We start from the raw sequence: 20507 nt of genomic DNA on the forward strand, positions 1-20507 counted from the left end.
GAAGCAATCCTACTATACTTTGCTCACTTTGCTACCGATTGGAAGCAGTAAGTATAGGGCCCAAGCAGCTCAGTTTCTCAAACTATGGGCGGGGTATAAAAAAAGAAAGTAAATATATCAAAGGTTGGAAACCGGGGCGCCAGCTAGGACAAAACCCCAACCTATACTATAAGTTAGTGATAGTGACTAGTGTCCTTGCTCACTAGCCACCCAACAAACTCACAAAGTTAACAAAGTGCGAACCTAAATAACCAAAAACCAAATAAATAATTAATAAATAAACCGGCACGTCAGTTTAAATCTCCATATATTGGCCCAAGTACACACTAAGCACAGGAAGCTTGGTTACGATCGATCGTTTACAAATAACTCTTACAAACAAATGTTTCTATAATTGGGTACTTTATCTTTACCTTAACTGAGCTCTTTAATTTATATTGATATTTAAAAATTGAAATTTGTATTTAATAGGAATAAAATTAACCGAAACGTAAATAGAGGCTTATCTGTGATCCTCCAGTTATCAGCAACGAACGAGTCGGGCAAGCTCTAAGATGGCGGTCCTGTATGCTTCCTACGGGTTCACCAGTCAGTGGGATAGGCACGAATGCTTATCACTCTTGGACGAGGAGATATGCACTGCAACGTCCTGAACTGAGTTAACTTGAAGACTTGACGAATTCTTGGGTTGCAGAATTCATAACACGTGTCGTCCACGCAGTAAGGAGGCACCAAATCCAATTGAACCGGAACTAGGGAAGCCAGTACCAAATGGGAAGTCAAAACCAGACCAACAATCAAAAACTGGTTCCAAAAGAAATACCAAATTCAAAACCAAAACCAAAACCAAAAACCAGAACCAAAAAACCCTACAAAACAAAATAATGAGTTGCGGAGTTCATAATTACTTGCAAAGTGTGAAATAAATTGTGAAACTTACGCCTGATGATCGTGGGTGGCGGTGAAGAGTGCCAGGTGCTAGGTTGGTTAGCTTTAATCCAGCCTAAGCTGTAATGTTGGGGACGTCCAAGCAAAATACTACCAACAAGACGACGATCCGCAACTTCTATACGATTTCAATCCGGTTTAATCCTCTAAAACTACGAGATGCCACAAACTTATTCGGATTGAAATCTTGCAACCACTTGTACCGGCGGAAATCGTAGAGCCAAAGAAAGAAAGACCGATGAAGTTTCACAAAGTTCCAAAAAAAGAGACCGATGGTTCTGCAATACGATGTTCGGTTCCGACACTACTAGGGTCAATGGGCCAATAATGACAGAAGTTAATCAATGCAAGGAGACTAAATATTACCTAACTACTACCCGCTATTACCAATAAGAATCAATTATTACACACACATGAATGAGATTACACAGTAACGTCTTAGGAGATTGAAGACGAACGTGGGCCAAAGGTCGAGTGCTTAACTGTATTAATGGCCGAGTGCATTCGCGTTGACAGAGGGTTGAAATATAACCTCTCCAAAAAGCAACAAGTGTAAATAAATGAAAGCAAGGGACAAGAATTGAAATTGTCGTTAGTTCAGAAATAAGAAGGAATACAGGACGATCGTCTCGTGCAATCCAACCGCATTCTGCAGTAACATCTTAAATTGCAGCAAAAATGCAAGGACTTACACTTATTTACATTTATTTTAGGACAGGCAAACCACACCAAGCAATTAAACAGTTACAGTGTGTTCGAACAGAATGAAGTAGCAATACCAGTAGTTTTGAGGATTAAGACAGTGTGTAATTGTGAGAATAAAACATTTAATAGGTAGTCTTCGAGCATTATTAACCTACATGTGAGAAACATAAGTCGAAGTAGCCTAAGACAAATTGAACCCGTTACAAAACCTATTAACTAACCAAAACTAACTTTATTACTAAAATATATGGCATTACTTAGTATAATTTAAAATAATTTTTTAATTAATAAATTGATAATAAATTAATCGTTATTTAATAAAAGTTGACGTAATTCCTCCCTTTTTAATGATAACTCCACTTCCGCTATTTGCCTTCTAATTTTCGCCTCTTCTCTTTTTTCAATAGCTTCTTGTTTGTTTATTTCGTGGATGTCTATTAAATGCTGCCTTTCTAATTTGGCATTAACAATCCTCACCTTAAAAAGAGCATTCAAGTCGCTACTCGATTTAGCAACAACAACTTTTTCTTTTTGCTTGTTTAATATTTTTTTGTCATCCGGATATACCCTTTTAAGAGAAATAGAATCGCTGCTTAAAGGTGTCGATGGAACTTCTATTTCACGTGAAGCTAGGATAACAGATGGTGGATGGTGGATGGTGCATTATTATCTTCTGTTAATGATGACTGGTCTTTTGTTATTGTATGTGAAGGTCCGGACATATCTAAAAATATATGTAATCTAAATTCGATTTTTTAAAATAATTTTGAATAAAAATAGTTGCACATAATGAATTTAGTTTTACCTAGAAGTGTATAATCTTTTTCTGCTAATTCAAATTTGCCATCTGAATCAAAAGGATTTTCCACATGTTCCGTTAAGTGCGGAACAACTTCATCAACATCAGGAATTAAAATTTTATCAGGCATGAATTCGCCACCTCCTGTAAGCATTCTCGAACGTCGTTCCTCAGCTAATTATTTTTTGCGTTTTCTTTTAATTTTATCCCAACAACGTTTTAATTGAACACTAGTGCGCTAAAATTACATTTGGATTTATGTACAATTTATAAGGGTATTCAAAGTATGCTTTTGAGATTTGTGAGATAATACCCAAGTTTGTGTTCACATCTGTCCAAGGGGAACAACTTGCTAAATAATTTATCAAAGTATGAAAGTGAATTATGGCTTCAAAAAATTTAATGTAAAATATCGGCCTAGCGTTATGCGCGGAAATGATTTGATGAAATTATTTATAAAGAAATATCAAATGAAGTTATTAAGCGAGCCGGAAAATACCACCATGACAAGAGTTTCTGGATTTGATGAAGCAAATGTGGAGGAGTTTTTTGATAATTTAAAGAAAGGTTTACCGCCGGAAAGAACCTACGATTTGGATGAGTGCCACTAGAAAGTTGCTTTAACTGGTACAAAACAAATGAGTCAGGTAATATCTGCAGAACGGGTAGAACACATTTTGCGCTATAATAAGTGGAGCTTTTATGGAAAGTGCGCCCACAGGAAGTATTGGATTGGTCAACAATATATATATTGATTATTATGAACAACCATGAGTCTCCCAGTCTCGAAACAATTTTATATCGTAGAGAAAATGGAATTATTTTTATTACGTTCCCCCACATTGTACACACCGTCTTCAGCCTCCTGACGTTGCGCTATATGGCCCATTTAAAACCAATTCGAAGCAAGCTTTCAATGATTGGTCGGTAACCCAATCATATATCTGGCATTTATGAAATCGCCGACAGAAAAAGAGTATCAGAAAGCTTTTACACTGCCCAATCCATTTTTTGGATTTGATGTGCCTTTTGATAGAGGTATTTTTAAGGAAGATAACTTCACTGCAGCATCTGTAACCGCGTCAAAAACAATCGGATGTTCCAAAGCAGAGAAAAGGAAACCAAAGTTGACAGGAAGGACGCCTGGAAAACCGCTACTTCTAACAGAGACGCCAGAAAAAGAAATAGACTATAAGAAGAAAATAAAAGCAAAAAAAGAAGTAACTGAAACATAAGCTGTGATGATGATAAAGATGAAGATGTTGTAGACCAACAAGCGAATGATTCAGATGTGAGCTAAAGTGATGATGAATCTGACTGTTAAAGTGAAACGGATCTGCCAAAATCTGACCAAGAATTCATACAAGATATAGAAGCCATAAGAGATCCTGATGACTTTTTGCTAGTGCAGTATTGCAAGAAGAACACCTAAAAGTAGTGGAAGAAATGAGAGATGCAAAATATTTTATAAATTTTCTGAGAAGGAAAGGTTACTGATAAGGACCTAATAGGATTATTTGTGCCTATAACATCCAATAAATGAAAATCTTCTAATTAGAAAGTATAATTTCGCATATTATTTTTTAAATCGCCTTTGTTCGCCAAATGAATAGAAATTAAACTAATCTACTAATGCCAAGAGGTACAGGGTGGCCCTTATCTCGAAATCTACGGCGGTAACAAAAAAAATTAAATTCAATTTGTTTCTATTAAAATGACCTTTATTTTTGGTGGTAAAACAAAGTTACATTTTTTAAAATAAAACACCCAATATTTTATTGCATTTTTGGATAGTCCTTTCAAAAAAAATTCAACGATATATATGATACGATATTTGATAATCTTCGCTTTTAAAATGCGCGGTGTTGCCACGTTTGCGTCTTTAAATGGAAAAACACTTTTAAAAAAATATCCATATTCTTAATAATATAAACCACATGTCCACAATCCACCACAATATATAGACATCTGTTGAAAAACACAATCACAAAATTGATGATATTATTCATTTCGACTTTTTTGACATAATCATAGCAATAGCTTTGAAAACAATAGTATTTCTTTGTTGTGGTATCGGTGAATTATAATATTTTAAGCGTATTTTTTCGGGCTTAATAATATATGTAATGTATGTGAAGGAGTAAAAAGCTGACCTAATAGAATGCTACATCGCCAATAACAAAAGTCCGACTCTTGTTCTCAGATAAAATATTGCTGCACTTTCGAACAAATGACATTGTTTTATTGAAAAAAAGTAGAACAGTTTTGGACGAAAACATGCATTTTCAAAACCTGCCTTATCGCTTCAGATGTAGACGTAAGACGAACCACACTTCAAACGTGTTTAAAAATTAACAATCATAAGCCATTTAAACTCACAGTGCAAAAGCTACAACAAGCAGATTTTAACTTATGCCTCAAATTTTGCAATATGTTGATGGATAGGCATTTTTTAGATAACATATTTTAAAATATAATTTGGACCGATGAATCATTATTTACAACGTCTGCGGTATTCAGAAAATAAAAAATGTGTTTTTGAAGTAAACAAGCAGGGGCGAAGATCCGTGAAAGTATGGTACACAATCTGGATATCTAGAATTTTAGGACCCATATGTTACAAACAAAATTTAACAATCGTACGATATTTAAACTTATTAAGGATCGAAATTCGACCACTTATACATAATAATTTTCCAAAAAAGAGCGTCCAAATTTGATTTGGTAGCAAGATGGCGCTCTTTACCATCGAGTGCTACAATTATCCTAAAATTTCAGAGAGTGGAGTCCAGATTTGCCCCGATAATTTTTTTTTTGTGATTCACATTGAAAAATATGGCGCACAGCAGTTTTGGAAGTGCATCAATGAGTTCGAACGGCAATACACTATCTAAATGAAACTATTACGTCTAATTTGAATCTTATACCCAGTTTTTAATTTTATCTGTCAATAAAGCCAAAACAGTAAGTCAGGGACCCGTACTATGGTATATATTTGAAATTGCCATTGAAGTCACCATTCGAAAATCCAATAATATACAGGGTGTCTCATTTAAGAAAATTGAGAAACGCGACAGTACCGCAAATTTAAGAAAATATTTTAAATTTGATGATTGCCTAAAGAAAGGCATTATTCGTAAAAATATTAGATGGAAAATAATTTGAAACTTTAATAAGCACCCCAACAATGATGGTTTAAACATAACCCGAATTCTGAAGATGATCGCTAATAAGTTCGAAACGGTGCATCACAGACCCATACTCATATACATCGTTGAATTTGTCTTTGAAAGGAACCGCAAAAAATGCAAAAAAATGTAGGGTGTTCTCTTTTAAAAAACGTAACTATCTTTTACAACCCCGTATATAAAAAATTAGAAAATAAAATAAATTAAAGGTTATTATAACAACTTTTGTATTTATTTTTTTTGTAACCCCGTAGGTTTCGAGATAGGCTCCTCTTAAACAGGCCACCCTGTACATGGGACAATTTGCCTGTTGGGTACATGCCTATGGGGGTAGATAGCACAACTATCAGCGACCACAACATAACATTATATATAAATTTATTCGGAGTTGCGTGGACCAAGGTTATTTGGTCGCCGTCGATGTCGACGTCGTCCTTTGTGATAAATTTCCGTTTCCAAAAATCTCTTTTCGCTTTGAATATTTTCGCCCGTGACGTAGGAATCCGTGCCAGACCATTTCGCCGTTACGCAATAAACTTGAAACAAAATTCTCGGAATCATTGCCAAAAGCTTTTAGTGGAAATACAGAGCGCGCTGTTGTTTTGATGCCGGGTCTTACACAGACGGTGTGTGTGTGTATGACACATTATCCTACGTAGTCGTCTCTGTGTGTGTATGCGTGTTTATATGAAAAGTTTCAGGCGACCGCAAATATTTCGATATAGAAAAGCTAGAGGATCAGTTCCCGCTGGCAGCGGATTGTGCATTGAATGGTTCAATAGAAAAATCGTCATTACATTTTTAATCGATATTATTACTCTTGTATTACTTTTTTTTAAGTTTTATCATTAAATACTTAAATAGAAATTCTCACCATTGGATTTATATCAGCTAATCCCGAAGGCACACTGTGTATACGGCTAGTATAAGCTGCATTGTTCTTATTACCTGAAATTAAAGGAGAAATATTACACATTTATCACATAATTTCATAAGTAAAATCCGATTTTTTTTTAAGAGTGGCGAATGTGAGCTCAACTGTTAGCTTAACAAGATTGCTTTCGAAAAATCGTCAATGGGGCAAGTTCGTAGCGCGTAAAGGCACGTATTGTTTTTCTATCGTGCTCGTGCTGACCACTATGGAATTTTCGAAAAATCGATTTAATTTAATTGTGCATGCACCCTGTATGAAATGTCCTTCAGATCCCGGCGAACTTCAAAGCTACAGCAACCATCGGTAAATATTAAAATTTGCACAAATAATATCGTTGTCGAATGATATTTTTCCAAATATCTCGCGCCCCGGATAATTGACGAAACCTGAAACTCTCTCACGACACGTTTTACGATACTCTTCAAACAAAATTATCCCATCTTTAACGGGGTTTCATTTATCGCCAATAATTTACCCACAATAACGGAAATTTTTATGATATTTCAGATTTTTTGCCCATAAACGACACACCCTGTATATGATACGATCATTGTTCGAAGTAGAGGTTATAGCTCTGGATTTTCCACGCGTCCTGGTTCAAGAATTTTTGAAAATAGTAAATGATTTTCGAGAAAATAAGTTTTTTCTGAAACCATGCCGTGCGCCGTAATAATCAATGACGTCAATTTTGATTTCCGGCTAATAATTTACTTTATAAAAGAACAATTTTCTAGGTCTTTTAGTTTTTTGCACATAATTTAAAAAAAAATATCGAAAAAATGCCCGAAATAAATTTTATTTAGCTGGATCTTCGGCGTCTGCCAATTAAAGAATTTTGCCGGTCGGATGAACGATTATTGAGGAAAACATATTTTTCTGGAAGATAAAATTATCCAAAAAAATTTTTTTTAAATACTTAGTAAAATTTTAAATGTGGACACGGACTTTTACTTCTCTGCTAAATTTCAAGTTGATATCTGCAAATTTAGGACACTTAACGCATTTCTCATTTAGCACGGAATATCGGGAACACCCTGTACAATAGCTGAAATCCTTAAATATAATAGTTTTTGCTGTTTATTTAATTTTCAATAAGAGGGGGACCCATTATTGAAAAATTGTCAAGAATAAAAGTTTATGGAACCGTATCTTCTGCTTCTTCTGGTTTAAGAATTTTTTTGGTCTCGTAAACAGTTTTTGAAAAATTATGTTTTTTGTAGACACTTGAACGCGCGATTTTTTATTTTTTTTTAATACTTCCCGACCTCCCAGCTCCCCCATTTTCAACACGTTCTGTCACGAGGCAAAGCTGCATATATTGTAGTTGCCAAATATGAAGTCGATTGCTTCATACTTATCGTGTTTCATAGCAAGGTCCAGTAAATAGTCGAAAATCGCGAAAAAAAGATGGATACCGGCGTCGGATCAGGGCCATTTCTTATAAACTTATGTGCTTCGTGTAGAGTTAAAAAGGAGGCAAATTTCAATTTTGTAGCTCCAACGGTTCGAAAGTTATTCAGGAAAAACCAAAAAATGAGAGCGGAGAACGGATAGACAAAAAAAAATTTTTTTTTTCGACGGTGATCTCATATGACCTACCGTTACCGAGATATAAAATTTTTATACGAGCGCAGATACTTTCGAAAATTCGATTTAATCGATTTTCGAAAGTAACAAGGCACGTAACTATACATATAAACTCAAGAAGCTTATGTAGCAAAACCGGTTTTCCTTTACAGTATCGATAAGAGACTTAACATAAAACATAATCCATGTATATAAAAATGAATAGAAACATAAAACAAAAAAAGTAAAATAAAGGAAAATCATAGAAATTAATAAAATGGTATTAATAATGAAATTATTGAGACACACGCCAAGAAAAAAAATCCGTATGTATTGCGAAAAATGAAAGAAAATTGAGGTTGCTTATTCCCTTGTTACCCCGAAAAATATTTTCTTCGAATCTAATAACAACAGCGAGCAGCGAAGAACATTTTTATGAATGCGCACTAAATTGTAGGATATAATTTGCGTTAAATGCCGTTAAAGTGAAATTAATCAAGTCATATTAAAAATGTGGAGTGTGTAAGGACAAAGCTTATTAACTAAAGGTAAACTTTTTATTACTGAATTCATTAATTTTATGAAAAATTATTATATTATGGGAAATAGTTCTCGCTAACTTGAATTGTGCTTCAACTAACCGTTGGCTTTATGTATTGTAAAATTTGTAATGGAATATAAAGTTCCCTCCAAATTCAGTATTATGTGAATGTCTTTGGAGCCCGCACATTTATTTTCCTAAGCAGTTGAGAACTTTCTATATTAAAATTAAGAATATCAAAAATAAGGCGTATACCAATCCTAACCCGATATTATCGAGAATTTAAATTAACATAAGTAGCATAAAGATTTGTGCTAAACGCTCTAAACTAAACCGCATGAATGTAATGTTGCAGGTATAAGATGACTTTAATATTACCAACATATTCTACAAAAGACTGATAAATTATCTACCTCTTGTCCCTATCCGAGTTGGATACTCTTTTAAATAGCTCTAAAATCTTTAAAATTTAATCCCGACGTTACGATTCTAAAAGCAGATAAAGGTGGTCATGAACACAACTGACTAAAAATTCATGGTATTCAGATGGATCATATTGTCAACTTAAAAGAAAAATCCTAATTCACTTATGGAAGGCAACTTTAAATCTGTTATTAAGGTTTCTTCCCTGTCAGAATCCGCGAAAAGTCTGTCACTCACTAAGATTCACAAAAAATAACCCCTTCGAAGTATTGTCAACACCTAAAACGTAAAACCCTTTTTACAGGGAAAACTGATCTTTTCGTACTTTAGTTCCTTTAATTTCGTTGGACCGTTAAAAATTGTTCTTAGATGCACTTATTAATGGAAAATCAGACTTAGCATTGTCACCTCACCATCCCGCACAAATATCGTCGGTTATCAACTCTCTTGTTTACAGAGTAGTAAAAACATCTCAACCTGAGTCACCGAGCCCAGAATTAAAACACCTGCTCTTCTCTCTTGCTTACATTTGAAACGTCACTGGCCATATATCAAAAGTTTTTTAGAAATATAACGGTAAAACTTGCCCAAAAGTGTTTCAACATCTTCGATCCTTCAAAGACAAAATGCGTTTGAGATACCAAGAGTTTATTGTACGTATATACGGCAAAGAATACATTGGAGAGACAGGACGAAAAATATCAACTATGCTGAAAGGCTTGAAAGAGACAATTTTTTTCTTAATCACATTTGATAAAGACACGGTGTTGTCGAAAAAATTCTCATGTGAAAATATATAATTTCGTGAAAATCTGAACTTTTAGTTCTTATTTATATATATATATATATATATATATATATATATATATATATATATATATATATATATATATATATATATATATATATATATATATATATATATATATATGTATATGTATATACGGCAAAGAATACATTGGAGAGACAGGACGAAAAATATCAACTATGCTGAAAGAACATGAAAGAGACAATTTTTTTCTTGATCACATTTGATAAAGACACGGTGTTGTCGAAACAATTGTCATGTGAAAATGTATAATTTCGTGAAAATCTGAACTTTTAGTTGTTATTTATTTTGTTAAATGGATTTTCATCAAGTAAAAGCCACCTCAGTTCAAAAATGAATTAACTACTTGGGCGACGGTTGCCTTGCTTTTGCAAATTTCTTCTTTCTTCATTTACTATATTTTGACTGAAACAACTTTTTGTAGCAGTCAGAGACTAACTATACAATGTCCACATGCTTGGATATCTGGTGAACTGCGAGAAATACGAGAAAAATCCGGGAATCATAAAAATCCATAAGCAACCAAACAATCTTAATCACGATTCAGGTCTTTATCTTACACCAATGTGAAAAAATCATCCAAGACAATGTCCATACCCCTTCTTTAGCTCCGCCTCAGACAGTAAATTGCAGGTACAGAGAAGAATGCGAACCGGTTTCAGTTAAGCTCTGAAGATACCAACGGGATGGTTGGCGAAACGTCAGAAGATTTGTGAATTATAGTAGCCTGTGGGAGTTTCTTTGAAAAATTAAAAATCTTATAACGTCTAGTGACAAAACTTAGTAATTGACATCCCTGGTCAAAAATTACACCAAGATATTGCGTTAGATGTAATACGCTTGTCTTTAATAAAATAAAAGGACGTCAAATGATTGTGATAAACTATGCAATACAGTGAAAAATTACGAAATTTTTATTTTATCACGGGAACGTTAAAGGTCGAATATTTTTGAATTCAGCCCCTTTTGTACGCCAAAAGGGCAACTGAATTGTGGCTTATTACTGTTGATCGCCATAACTCAATTCGCGCGAATTCCATTTAACATCCCGATAATGAACCGGAAAATTCCTGGATTTGTTTTTTCAGTTCATTATTAATTAGATAATTGAGCGTTCTGCAACGTTACATTAACTGCGTACATAGCTGCCGTGCTAATCAGATTAAACTAATTAATAATACATTCACCGATGTGATATTTTGCTGATTTGCCGGATTAATTCTTTTGAAAATCGATGGTAAAATGCGTAGTTCAAATATGGCGTCCGAAGCGGCCAATCCCGGGGGACGGCTTTCCGGGTGAATTTTATCCGTACTTGATATCGGTTTCGATCTCATTAAAGTTAACATCATATCCAGTGTTAACAAATTTTCGTAAAAGAGAAATTGCATAAAAGTGTTTTTCAAAATTTTGAAGCTATCGCATTTTGGCCGCCAAAATGCTTGGATTGACAAACAGCTCAGTGCATGCGAGTATAACCTTCAAATCATATCCTATATGGTAGGCCCGTTTTGAAATTTGGTTCGAGTTTTCCCAATCTTCCAAGTCGTGAGAAAATTACATTGATTGCAGGATAATACCCTAGCATATATTAGCATTTGCTGTTAGCCCTAACCGACATTTGGGGAAAAAATTAGGGAGAAATTGCAAGTATATTAGTCGAAGAGTGAAGACACTAAGAAACACGGTGTGCAGCATTGATTAAAGTTCATCACATGAGGCCATCATGCCTCTAAACTTCACACACTTTGAATATCCCTTCGTAACATTTACTGATGTATGTTTCAAAAGTACATGTATTGGCAACATAGGTGAGACGTTTATACAACTAGGAGAGATAGAGTGAGCATTCAGTGTGCATTTTTTTCAGCAAACAAAAAATATATAGGGTAGATGAAAAAGTATACACCGATATCAAGCTTTTTTTTTATGGAACACCATGTTTTTAAATCCATTTTCGTATTCTGTATCAAATTTCATGCATAATTTGTGTGTGCCTATTACATCTATCGGCCATTTAATTTTGAAATGAACAGCTAGGAACAGCAAAGTTTTTAAATTGCAAAAAGTCAATATGGCGCATCTAAATGAAAGTGAGAGATATGGAGACAAAATGAGATCCACAGTGAGTAACATCGAGAGAAAATGTATAAAAACATTTTAATAGAAGTTGAGGATAATTCCCATCGTGTTTCTTCTGAAGTAGCTTCAAATAATAGTGTTACAGCTTGTATCAAGAGAAGAAATCATCCGTACAAGATGACAGGAACCGAATGAAGATGATCCGGACCGCAGACTACACTTTTGTGAGACTATGATGAAAAACTTAAAACCACTTTTTCATCGTAAGATACTTTCTAATAATAAAGGTACGTGTTACTTAAAGCGTACGGTCAATAAACCAAATCTTAGGTGCTGGAGTACAAATAATCCTCGGAGGATGAGAAACAGTCATACACATAAAATAGATGTTGAGCAGGGACCTTATTTCTTCGTCAACAATTTCTTTCAAATGATTGAATTCATACCCCCGCAGTTTATTTTCAAATCCAAATCAGTCTAATATGCCACATAGTCGTATTTACGATATTTCCCGGAGAGTAAATTGTTAGAAGGGGATCAATACAATGGTCTGCAAGATCTGCAGATAATACTCCACTAGATTTCTTTTTCTGGAGAGATTTTAAATCAAAAGTGTATAACGAAAAACCAAAAACTGTAGATGATTTTGAATTAAAATTAGACATGAAATTGGGAAAACTAATGAAAATATCCTGAGTAAGGTTTTGGAAGGGCTTCTAAACTGATTGGCATAGCATACAGAATTTTATGGAGGGCATTTTCAACACTCCATAAAGTAATCTATTTGAAATGCCCTGTTTCTATAAATTTTCTCTCATTTCACTCACTGTGGACATTGTAATAGGCGTTTCTGTATATTTTGCAGTTGACGAAGCAGATTCATTATAAATAATATAAAATGGCGTTCACGCATTTAAAAGAAATGCGACATGTTGGATGCCTACATTGTGTGCATGATAAATAACTGAACAGTTTTGGAGGTTATCGAAAGGGCATTAACAAAATGCCCGATGCATTAAACAAAGCGGCGATGCTTTTGGGATATATTTATAACTATTATGTTCTATAGAAGAGTTGCGAACATTGGAGTTGGGAATTATGTTAACATGTCATAAATATTGATTGTTCAAAAGCGTTTGATCGGTTAGATCTCAAAATTCTGATCCAGTAGCTTCGTACTTTTGGATTTTCTGAATCCCTTGTAAATTTGTTTTCTTCAAACTTCTTTCCGTGGTCATACCTACGACGAATACGTGGCTTCCTCATGCGTTCCTCAAGGCCGAATATTGGGGCCATTATTATTCAAGTTTTTTATTAATAACATTGGTAAAAGTCTTCATGTAATACTGTTTACAAAACTTCTGTCGTCGGTTTTTGATGAGTCGTATTTTACTCTGTACCTGCTTATATATTGTTTGAGGGAGGGCCGAGCTAAACGAAGGACATAAACACTGTCTCGGATGACTGGTTCCTATAAAAATAAAAAATAGGTCACACGTCAGGTCAAAGAAACAAAGTTGTAAATGTATTACATGTATGGTTTTCCACGGAGTACATCCCCTACACGGCTTTTCTCTGGCCATATTATTTAAAAAAATTGGTTATGTGTCTTTTGGTGATCGTCATAATTACCCTTACTCATGACTTTTTTAACAAAATGAAATAACTTGTTTGTTTGAGCTGATTTATTATACAGACTAACCCATCTAAACTCCCGGCATAGCAACAGTTTTTTTCTGCTTTTCTTTCTTCTTTCTTTCTGCTGTTTTTTTTCAAGAACAAATATTTAAAAATTTTCACCGATTTTGTCAATGCGTTCGAAAGGCAATCGCAATCTACCAGTGAAGTAAAATCGTAATTGCCCCATTAACTGCAATTATAAATTTCAATCTTTTCCGCTTCTGTTGTTTATTATTAGAGTCAATAGTTAGGTTAGATTTTAAATTTCGTGATACAATTATTCCATCTAAAACCTCGGTAACTATTATACTAATTTGTAGTGCAACATGCCTTCATGCCTGTTGACAGACTTTGTATCACTAATAATAAAAAGTTCGCAATGGTAAAGTCTGTTCATAGATATAAGAAAGTGTCTAACTGATACGAATTAAGGAAAGACCCGGGCAAGCTGTAAGAATGAAATATGGCCGAACAGGTCCGTACTTTGCTTAAAATTTATTTATTTGGACTTTTGTTAGGAAAAATACTAAACAATATTTATTTATGTATGTATTTATGTTTAAATCTAAAATAAAATTACAAATTATTTTTATTACCTGCTTAAATTACTTAAAATTATTCACATAATATATCAGTATCTCTATAGCTATCATCGCCTGTTCTAATTATTATTTGTTCTATATTATTTGCAATATGGATATACGATTGTTCTGCTTTTTCTATATGTTTAACAGAATTTGTGTGCTTTTGCGTCACAGGGGAACGGGTTTTAGTCAACTGTCTACTGTGATACCTTGCATTGTCCATTACAATGCCGCTATTAGGAGGAACGTTTGGAACTAGTTTGTTTTTAAACCAACTTTCAAATAAATCAGCGGTGGTAATCCAGAGAAGACTCTTTAATATTTTTCGCAGGCAGGGAAAGTCCAGTTGGAATCCAACCATCTTTAGAGCCAGCATGCAAAATAGTTATTCTTTTACGTATTTTTGATGGCGCGTTTGTTTTACACTTATCAGTTGAATCAACCCAACCCTTTTCCTGGATACCATAAGTGTCGAACCAGGTTTCATCCAAGTAGTTAATTGGCCTCTGTTGTTCTCTGTAAATCCAAATTTTTTATAGATATTCCAGTAGCCATTTCCGAATTCTAAAAGATTCCACTTCCATAAGGTAGTTCTGCCACATTTAACACCGGTTTCATCTGTTTCAAGCCTCCTAATTAAGATATCTAATGTAGACACGCTTTGTTTCTCGTGTAACTGGTAAATTTAACGCCGTATTATATCTTGAACACTTTCATCTACACTCGAGAAAATGTGAGCATCGCTTCTTTTTTTACTCGCTGAAATGGGATTATTCACAATTTGCCACATAGTTGATGTTGGAATTTTCGTCAATGTGGCCGTTTCTTATAAAGATGCTTGCTTGCTGGCATCTTTATAAGAAACGCTCAATGAGAGTCACTTTCTTATATCTATGAACAAAGCATACAGCAACTAATTTTTCCAAAGGGAAAATAACAAATATCTGCAATAATAAACAATTTTCATGGCGGGTCATTAAAAGTTTATTGCGTTTAAGAACAATCACCGACACGTTCTGACACGTACCTCTACTTACGAATCAGCCAAAAATGTGGGTCCATTTATTTAAAGCAAAACAGACAAACGGCAGCTACGATTTACCATCCCACGCGGTTTGATGCTTTCGGTGCGCATAAAATTTTCATTTTATCGATACTTTGTGCATGCGACTTTCAAATTGCGGAAATTTCATTAGCTCCTCGCCGGTCGTAAAATAAAAGTTAAAGTCGCTTTTGCGTTATGACTTTGTTGCATTTAATTTTTAAGTAGCGTTCCGTTGACGGCTACACTCGCGTCTGCCATTCGCTACGTTTTTACTGCTTTTGTTTTTACTGTTCTGCGTCTCCTGAAAGCGGTGTTCTCAAATTTTTTTACGTCCCCTTAAGCGTAGTTGACGATTCGGGCGGGCCCTTGATTGTGTGACGCATGATATACTATTTAAAAAACTGTCAATCTGCAAATTTCACGTCGATTCAGTTCAATTATTTATTCCGTACAATTGGTAACTTCATTTGAATCAATGCAATTAAAAAAAGCAACCGCTCAAATATGGTGTTCCCCAATGTTAAGAATATTATAGTAACCATTCCGAAAACATCATAGCTGTTCCACGGCATTAACAACAATTGTAGGTGCAGAACAAGAATAGCATACAGCAAGAGCCTTCGTTTTCTCAGCTATTCTGATCAGGTTTTACAACTCATGTTCAATTTTATTAGTACTCGAAAACAAGCTGTTTTAACCATGGTAACAAGTGCCTTTTTGAGGTTGATGTTGGTGTGCCGCAGGGGTCGGTCTTTCTCAGAGGAGAGTTGAGTAAAATAGCTGCAATATTCAGTATGGAGATGTTTGAGAACACTTATAGTGACCAAATTGTTATAGACTCTATTCTTCATCACGTTTTTTAAAGCTATTAGGAACCTGATTCATCGATGACATCAACAAATCAAAACATCTTTAAACATTGGATGTTATTGCCAAAAAAGGTTAAAACTATGCTTTGTGGGTCCAGTAAATTACTGAGACATAGTACATGGTCTTCAATCAAAACGTGAATTGAGTGTTATCTATAATTATTTATTAATAAAATGTATTCTATAATAAATTATTATGCGTTTGTGATTTAAAATTTAACTCTAACCCTCTTGAAGGAATACGCAAATACGAAACTCAGCGATTCCGGAAATCGCTTTGGTCCATATTTAAACACTATCAACAAATAAACTTCTTGTTAAAATACTACAATGAAAAATGGCATATTATGCAACAAGTGCTGTAAACGGAATTTGATTTTATTTGACACGAGCGCTGCGAGTGTTTAAAACACGATTAACTTAAAAAGTTTACCGAACGTGTTGCTTACCATATTTTTTCTACGACCGTGGGTACATTTTCAGAAAAAAACAAAAATACATTCACTGACATGACCATCAGAAGAAAGGCGTGCAGTAAAATCCCGGAAATGTCCGAAGTGGCTCGGATCCGTGGGAAACGAAACTGACGTGGTAAAGTGACGCTTCCCGCATGCTAGATCGGTGTGTAATTAGGTATTTTACAGACGGGAGTAGAAAATAGTATATGATGCAACAAGTGCGGTACACGCCATTTGACTCGCGAGTTATTTAACACGAGCGGAGCGAGTGCTTAATAAACGAGTGACTTAAAAAGTTTACCGAACGTGTTGCATACTATACTTTTTCTACGACCGTTAGCTTTTGGGAACATTTTCACAAAACAAACGAATATATTCACTGACATGACAGTCAGAATTGACAAACATCAAAATTCAAGGCGTGCGGTGAAATCCCGGAAATGTCCGAAGGGGTTCGGATCCGTGGAAAACGAAACTGACGTGGTAAAGTGACGCTTCCCGCATGCTAGATCAGTGTGTAATTAGATATTTTACAGACGGGAAAGGGAAAAGGGAATTATTTAACTTTTTTCTAGAAGAGCAGTTATATATTTTAAATTAAACGTTAGCAGAAACTAATAATTTAAAATGAACCAATACAAATAATAATAATGGTAGTAATAATAGTAATAAATAATAATAATACATTTTAGGCTTTATCGGCATAATTCGCACATTCTACTTACAGCTGCTTACATTTTTTACCTTATCCTTTCCTTTGATTATATTTTTCTTGCCAGCATCTATTTTCTTTGTATAAATAAATTTTTCTTTAGGTGGAAGAACATACTTCTGTCTCTGGTGTCTCTTTAATGCGAATGAACTGAATCTCGCCCATTATAGAATGCGTTAATTTGGAAAATTGTATACATATCTATTTGTGTATTTTCTACAATAAAAGTGATGCCTTAGATTAGGTTAGAATTTTACATCCGACAAGTGGGATGAAACGTCAGAGCCTGTAAAGCTCCTTGTGGTCATGTTGGATTCCAATTTTAATTGGCTTCCTCATGTTAAATATCTCTGTTTGCGATTATCTGCTCAAATATTTGTGATAAGGCAACTTACAAAATGTTTTACTGATAATGTATTAAAGACTGTTTACTACGCTCTTGTACACAGTCGAATTAAGTATCATATTTTGCTATGAGAAAACTCGTCTTAATCTTACAAATTATTTATCCTGAAAAAAGCAGCTTAAATCTTATTATACTTATACGAGGAGAGCAGCTAATTTGGTATTACCTAGTTCAAGGAACAGAATGACCCAAAGTCTTTATAACCTATTTAAAAATAAGTACAAAGAATATAACATCACAAATATGAATAAAGCTACTTTTAAGAAAATTTTAGAAAATATTCTAATTGAACATTTGATTGAAATTTATGTTATAGTAAGTTTGTTTATATTGCTCCATTTTTTCTTTTCAAATTTGTTTTATGACTTTCCATGTACTGCTATGTATTTGGTGATTTGGCTTACTGTCAACGGAACAAACTTTAAATTGTTTTTATTTGTTAATGACACATGAAACATTTTATCAAAGTTATGATATCATCAATCTTGATTATTACAAGCCAGACAAGGATCTGTCTCAATGGTTATTAGCTAACCACCTGTCACGGTATTTTAATTTTATTTTATTAATTTGAGCTCTCAGTGTGCACAGGAAGCTAAATTTCTTGCCCTTTATTTGGATGCACCTCTCAAAAAGTAACATCCAAGGAAACTCAAACAGCGTTCATATATCTTATGGCATTCTCTCATGGGATCATTCCAGGCTGCAAGAATATGTGTTCGCATTATCTGTAGACTTCGTTACAGGGAGGACTGCAGGCGAAAATAAAAATTTTAACTCTACCTTACACGCCTGATGCATAAAAAGGAATAACGATAATCTTGTGTCGGACTTCAGCAGGATTGAGAGATCCAGAAATATCCGATATTTGGCATTGCATTTTTACAACTGCATTCCACCTAATATCACAAGGTAAATAATACCAAAATGCCTGTTTATTTTTTATTTCTATTTATATCATATCTATATATTTTATTTTTATAATAACTCGATAAGTTGTTCTATTGACCATTATTTTATAACTACCTTTTTGCATGACAACACAAATACGTTTAATTCCAACCCATGACTAAAATACACGATAAAAGTTTTAGCCACCATACAATACCACATTAAGACTTTCCACACCACAAGGACAAATGTGCAACAAAATTCGCACCAGCGAATCAGTTGTTCAAACATTTTCTGCCACCAAGATGAAAATTTTAAAAACAAGATTTATTGCTAACTGCTAACTACATTCTCTTTCTTTTTCATCCATTTGTGGCAAAAATTAAACGCAAACATAAACAAAGTGATGAAAATATTCCATCAATAAACTGTTAGCTATGTGAAGATAATAATGGACGTAATGGTGAGGTAGACTGAACCTTTTAAGAACTAGAATACCGAAGAAAATATCAATAATCTGATATCCATTGTTGGTCCTGCCATTGCTAAAACACATACTATATACAGAATTATTATAAGTAAGTAGCGGAACAAATGCATTTTTTATTATTATATGATAGAGATAGTTCTGGCTATTTCTTTATAATTAAACCCGTTCTTTAGAGATCCTATATTTTTTTTACCTATGCTACACACCTATTTGAATAAATATAAATATAAAAAATATAATATAAAAATAAAATTTAAAACATAAAAATCTTTGAGTTACAAATTATTTGTGATTACAAAAATATATATTATCATACAATACTGTTGATACATTCAAATAATCGCAATTTGCACAACATACAATTCGTTAATTATCTTATCTTATCTAATAATGTTTCAACACTTCGCTCAAAATCTACAGAAGTTATCGGCCAGTATTTTAGTTATGGAATTAAGTATGCTTCTATTTTATCCAATTCCCCTGAAATATTTTTTTTAGGATTTTGAAGCCTGCGTATTATTTTCAATCAATGGCAGATTTTTTTTTACAGTAGCCTCAACAATGCAATCTACCTCAAATAAAATATTTACAACCATTAAATCTATCAAAGAAACAGATGTGTCCACCAATTTCATAGGTAAAAAAGAATAATTTGTTTTATACGTATTATATTTTCTATGACTGCTGGGTTATAAAAAAGAGTGTTTGCATTTATTAAAGCCGCAAAAGATGAGTCGCTTAGATCTTCGATAACTTTTTTTAACTGATTCAAATTTCTCGGCATAAAATATAGCATATAAGTTCCCCAGCTAATTAGTACTGCCTGTGATGGTAATTAAGTATTTGGATCATTTTCCTTAGAAAATTGCACACGTCAAGGTGCTTTTAGAAATACTTTTTTTACTTGGTTAATTAAATCATTTACCAATGGAAACTACTAGAATTTTATATACTCCGCATTGATACCATGAGACAAAACAAATAACACGAAATAGGTTAGAATACAATATTTTTAAATATAATGTGGGTTTAACCTTTGGCGAATGCAAAAAAAAAATCATTTTGTGTAACAATTTAAGATTTCTGTCATTCATTCATTCATAGCAGACTCTATCTTCCAAAAGTAACTGTTAAAATGATAAAATGGAATTCTTCTAAATGAATCTTTATTATGAACACGTGCACCTCCACAGTTCTATTGTTCTGTTGTTCCTTTTAGTTTCTGGTCAAACACAACACAGACCACAACCAAAAGGCACAGAATGCAAAATAGACATTGCCAACTTAACTCCAAGATACAAAATCATAATTTAACAGTAACAAATGCGTCAGTATCTATAATAATACCTGAAGCTTT

The 20507-nt window shown here is 33.8% G+C and overlaps 1 protein-coding gene across 2 annotated transcripts in view; it reads right to left on the reverse strand.

The window, feature by feature from the left end:
• LOC132701551 (uncharacterized) overlaps positions 1-20507 on the reverse strand; it is a 731275-nt gene that overhangs the window by 538792 nt on the left and 171976 nt on the right. The window contains exon 2 of one of the 2 annotated variants that reach the window (XM_060669597.1): positions 6515-6588. The exons of the other annotated variant lie outside the window; for it this stretch is intronic. Within the exon in view, the coding sequence (XP_060525580.1) occupies positions 6515-6517 (3 nt within the window). The 5' untranslated portion in view covers positions 6518-6588. The remainder of the gene's footprint in view (positions 1-6514; positions 6589-20507) is intronic. 2 annotated transcript variants of the gene reach the window in all.

The sequence above is a fragment of the Cylas formicarius genome, unplaced genomic scaffold (assembly GCF_029955315.1).
Source record: "Cylas formicarius isolate icCylForm1 unplaced genomic scaffold, icCylForm1.1 PGA_scaffold_10__41_contigs__length_53128322, whole genome shotgun sequence".
Lineage (NCBI taxonomy): Eukaryota > Metazoa > Arthropoda > Insecta > Coleoptera > Brentidae > Cylas > Cylas formicarius.